Source organism: Argentina silus, assembly GCF_951799395.1.
Source record: "Argentina silus genome assembly, chromosome: 13".
Taxonomy (NCBI): domain Eukaryota; kingdom Metazoa; phylum Chordata; class Actinopteri; order Argentiniformes; family Argentinidae; genus Argentina; species Argentina silus.
The window spans coordinates 332,557-337,556 of NC_139667.1; the positions used below are offsets into that span (position 1 = coordinate 332,557).

General features: G+C 51.1%; 1 protein-coding gene across 4 annotated transcripts in view; it reads right to left on the bottom strand.

Moving 5' to 3' along the window:
- Window positions 1–5,000, bottom strand: part of fancm (FA complementation group M) — a 46,298-nt gene that overhangs the window by 15,912 nt on the left and 25,386 nt on the right. For 3 of the 4 annotated variants that reach the window (XM_083683884.1, XM_083683886.1, XM_083683883.1), the window contains exons 10-13: window positions 4,550–4,756; window positions 3,526–3,772; window positions 3,128–3,279; window positions 2,613–2,780 (exon numbers count right to left, since the gene is read on the bottom strand). In XM_083683884.1, coding sequence (XP_083540010.1) covers window positions 2,613–2,780; window positions 3,128–3,279; window positions 3,526–3,772; window positions 4,550–4,756 — 774 coding nt within the window. The remainder of the gene's footprint in view (window positions 1–2,612; window positions 2,781–3,127; window positions 3,280–3,525; window positions 3,773–4,549; window positions 4,757–5,000) is intronic. The other variant, XM_083683885.1, reaches the window with a different exon arrangement.

Here is a 5,000-nt window from a genome sequence, read left to right on the forward strand (position 1 = left end):
TAGACACCGGGACCACAGCAGGGGTGGGAAGGTCAGGGCGGGACAGACAGGCAGGCAGATAGACAGGCAGGCAGGCAAACAGGCAGGCAGCCAGACAGGCAGGCAGGCAGGCAGGCAGGCAGGCAGGCAGGCAGACAGACAGACAGGCAGACAGGCGGAGCTTTACTGTCAGATCACTGGTCATTCCCCTGATGCTTGGCGAGCACAGCAGGAGGGAGAGTGTAACCTTAGTTTAGTTTTTAACGCTTCTTTCACCTGGTCCGTTGACTGAGAACATACAGTGCATTCGGAAAGTATTCAGACCCCTTCGATATTTTTATTTTTTTATTTTTAATGAATTAGCAACAATTTCTGATTTTGGTCATTATGGGGTATTGTGTGTAGATTGATGAGGAAACAAAATAATTTAATCCATTTTAGAATAAGGCTGTAACATAACAAAATGTGGAAAAAGTTAAGGAGTCTGAATACTTTCCAAATGCACTGTATGTTCTCATTTAGAACATATATCATTTGCCTATTGGCTCCAGGTCTGTAGCCTGTGTGTTTTTAACTCACTAACCACCCAAGAATCAGCTAGAGGGCAATATATTAGTCAGAGCTAGACTCAGAGGGCCACACAGAGCAGACAGGTGACTAGTCCCTGTATGACCGTCTGACAAGCACGACTGTACTCAGCAGGATATTCAAGTCTTCCACCACGGAAGAGAGGATAGAACAGGGAGAGCCACAGAACACAGCGTACACACGTTCCAGCCTGATACAACTAGGTCACCAAGCACTGGCCTACTTGGGCTTTCAGAAACCGCTCTGAATCCTCACACAAGACAGGGAAGACAGCCTGCCTGTCCTGTGGCCTGCTCTGTCATAAAGGAACATGAGAGAGAGAGAGAGAGGGGGGGGGGAGAGAGAGAGAGAGAGAGGGAGAGAGAGAGAGGGAGAGAGAGAAAACCCATTATGGGAGGTCCAAACCCAGTCCAGGGTTGACATGGAAACCAGGAGACCCAGCCCCAGCTCCGGGGGCCGGGGTCCGGAGGTCTCTTATCCTCCTTGTTTTTATCCTTACGAAGGAGAGAAGGAGACTAGGAGAGAAGGAGACTAGGAGAGGTGGCCACTTCAAACTATTGAGACGCACCCCGTGGGTCTTTCTAGGGCACCATCATCACCATCACTATCGTCATGGCAGCAGGTCCTTTGATCCCCCCTATTCCGTTCAGGTGTAAAAGAGACACTCCTCAAACTGACAGAAAACACATCTTCTTTTCTGCGCCGCTAAGCCTACCAAACCGCCTGTACCTGGCCAGCTGTTCTGAGGGCTGGGGGGGGCGGAGGGGCGGGGGGGCGGGGGGGCGGAGGGGCGGGGGGGCGGGTAATGCATCTCTGGGCATTGAGATACGGGTAATCAAACACTCCTGTCTCCCGGCAACAGCTCAAACCCGCGGAAAAACATCAGATCAATGTCATGAGGTTGGATCAGAGCCTAAACCTTCAGGAATAAAGCCTAAATCAAAACAAACCTTCAATGTTCAACTACGGTTTCTGGAACACACACATTTTTTATATCTGTAATTAATTATGTGTAATATGTTTCATGTCAATGGAATACTAATGGACATTATTAAAGAATAAACTAAATAAATCAAATCAAACTGACAGAAGGGACTGACAGGGAGCTGGTGAATGAATGTCAGAGCACAAAGATGATGACAGAGTAATTGTTTGTTCTGTGAGTTAACAGAGATAACAGAGAGATAACAGAGAGATAACCGAGATAACAGAGAGATAACAGAGAGATAACAGAGAGATAACAGAGATAACAGAGAGATAACAGAGAGATAACAGAGAGATAACAGAGAGATAACAGAGCGATAACAGAGAGATAACAGAGAGATAACAGAGAGATAACAGAGATAACAGAGAGATAACAGAGAGATAACAGAGAGATAACAGAGCGATAACAGAGCGATAACAGAGAGATAACAGAGAGATAACAGAGATAACAGAGAGATAACAGAGCGATAACAGAGAGATAACAGAGCGATAACAGAGAGATAACAGAGAGATAACAGAGATAACAGAGAGATAACAGAGAGATAACAGAGAGATAACAGATGATAACAGAGATAACAGAGAGATAACAGAGATAACAGAGAGATAACAGAGATAACAGAGATAACAGAGATAACAGAGAGATAACAGATGATAACAGATGATAACAGAGATAACAGAGAGATAACAGAGAGATAACAGAGAGATAACAGATGATAACAGAGAGATAACAGAGAGATAACAGAGAGATAACAGAGAGATAACAGCGAGATAACAGAGAGATAACAGAGAGATAACAGAGAGATAACAGAGAGATAACAGAGATAACAGAGGGATAACAGAGAGATAACAGTAATGCTGCAAGGCTGCAGTATGCCTGGTAACCATGGTTACGGCCCCTAACCACAACCTAGATCACAACTAACCCTAACACTAGCCCTAACACTAGCCCGCTCTGCTGACTCTTCATTCTTCGGCTAAAATGTTTTTTCTCGTATTTTCCACCTCCCACCTCCTCCTGCCCCCCCCCCTCACCTCCTCCTGCCCCCCCCCCCCCCCCTCACCTCCTCCTGCCTCAGCCTGTCCACCAGTTCCATGAGGCTGGTGAAGTGGAGGCAGCGCTGGGAGTGGTCCACGCTGTGGGTGGGGAAGGGCTGGTTCTGCCAGTGTCTCCACTCCCACAGAGACAGCTCTCTGGACGGGGCCGGGCCGCCCCTGGACCCCTGCTGCTCCTACAACAACAACAACAACAACATCAACATCAACAACATCAACAACAACAACAACAACAACAACAACAATAACAACATCAACAACAACAACATCAACATCAACATCAACACCAATATTAAGCTTTACCCTAGTGTGTGATGTCACATAAAATGTCATATGAATACAACATACAGAGACGAACAGGGCCAGGTGTGTGTACCGGGGGGGGGCCAGGTGTGTGTACCGGGGGGGGGCCAGGTGTGTGTACCGGGGGGGGGCCAGGTGTGTGTACCGGGGGGGGGGGGGGCAGGTGTGTGTACCGGGGGGGGGCAGGTGTGTGTACCGGGGGGGGGGCAGGTGTGTGTACCTGGGGTGGCGGGGGGGTCGGCAGGGACAGGAAGTGGGAGGGTCTCAGCGTGGGCGGAGCTTCCTCCTCCCCCAGCCTCATAGTGGAGGCCCAGACAGCGTACTCACAGGGGCTGAGGAAGCCATCCTCCTTGACACCCTCCTGGAGGCCACCTACACACACACACACACACACACACACACACACACACACACACACACACACACACACACACACACACACACACACACACATTTATGGAACTGACACACCCCACAGTGAAACTAAATAGATGGGACGTCCATATGAATAACATTACAAATACATGGTATGACGTCCATCAACGTTCCATCCAGACCCTCTGAGACAGGGGCTGCCCCTCATCCCTCCTCCCTCCTCCCTCATCCCTCACCCCTCACCCAGGCTGTGGGGGTGTACGGCCCCCTCCCGCCCCCCGGAGAGCGACCTCTGTCTGCGGGCGGAGCGCCGGCCTGCGTCCCTGGCCCCGTGGTCGAAGCGACCGGTGGTGATGTGCATGGCGTGCAGGGAGGGGCTCACCCCGGGGGGCAGCATCCGGGGGCTGAGGGGGTACATGTGGAGGCTGTGCCTGTTCCCCATGATGGCCCTGTACACGCTACGCCTACTGCTCTGACTCTGGTTGTACGTCTGGAGAGAGATGGAGAAGAGAGATGGAGAAGAGAGATGGAGAAGAGATGGAGAAGAGAGATGGAGAAGAGATGGAGAAGAGAGATGGAGAAGAGAGATGGAGAAGAGAGATGGAGAAGAGAGATGGAGAAGAGATGGAGAAGAGAGATGGAGAAGAGAGATGGAGAAGAGAGATGGAGAAGAGAGATGGAGAAGAGATAGAGAGAAATCAAAAACATGTCATATTTATGTATCCTTCCGTCTCCTCTGTTCATGCAGGGTGGGACACAGCCGTGACATCACAGCCGTGACATCACAGCCGTGACATCACAGCGGACGTGAGCCTCGGGAGACGGCGCTCAGGAGACACGCTAGGATCACCTGTCCTCCACACACGGTACCGCTGCACACACATGTTCTAAGTTGTTCTGGGTTGATCAGGGGGAGGCTGGTGGAGGTAGAAATCGGAGGACAGGCTCATTGTAATGCATGGACGTGTTTGATACCATTCCTCATTCCGTTCCATGCATTACAATGAGCCTGTCCTCCGATTTCTACCTCCACCAGCCTCCCCTGGTGTTAATGTAACAGGTCAGTCGATGGATGAGGACAAACCCACCAGATTAAAGAGGGGATTAGAGGAAAGAAAGGGATGAAACACGTGGATCTTGACCTTCTGCTCTCCCCCCCTCCTCCCCCCACCCCCTCCCCTCTCCTATTACCCTACTTCACCTTCTGCTCTCCCCCCCTCCTCCTCACCCTCACCTCCCCCCCCATCTCACCCCCCCCCCTCCTTACCCTCTCCTCCCTCCCCTCAGCCAGGATGACCACTATACGTCCCTCTCGTTTGCGGCCCGTACGGCCCATGCGCTGGACCAGGCGGACGGGGCTCTTCTGGGCGTCGAAGCAGACGATGAGGTCCACCTCGCCGATGTCCAGCCCCTCCTCCCCCACGCAGGTCGACACCAGCGTGTTGAAGCCCCCTGCACGGAACCTCCGGACCACCTACCACCCGACAGAACATACTTCCTGTTAGCAACCGACAGAAAAACAACTGACAGAAACTGACAGCAACCTGAGCTGTGTCTGAAGATTAACTCCTTCAGCGCCGAGGGTGAATAAAGTCGCCCAGATGGTCGACATTCTAGAGCGCCAAGGGTGACTTTATTCACCAGAAATGCATCAATGACGATGCTTCATTTTCTAGCCAATCAGAGTGTTGTTGCTAGGTAGACACCACAGATCACTT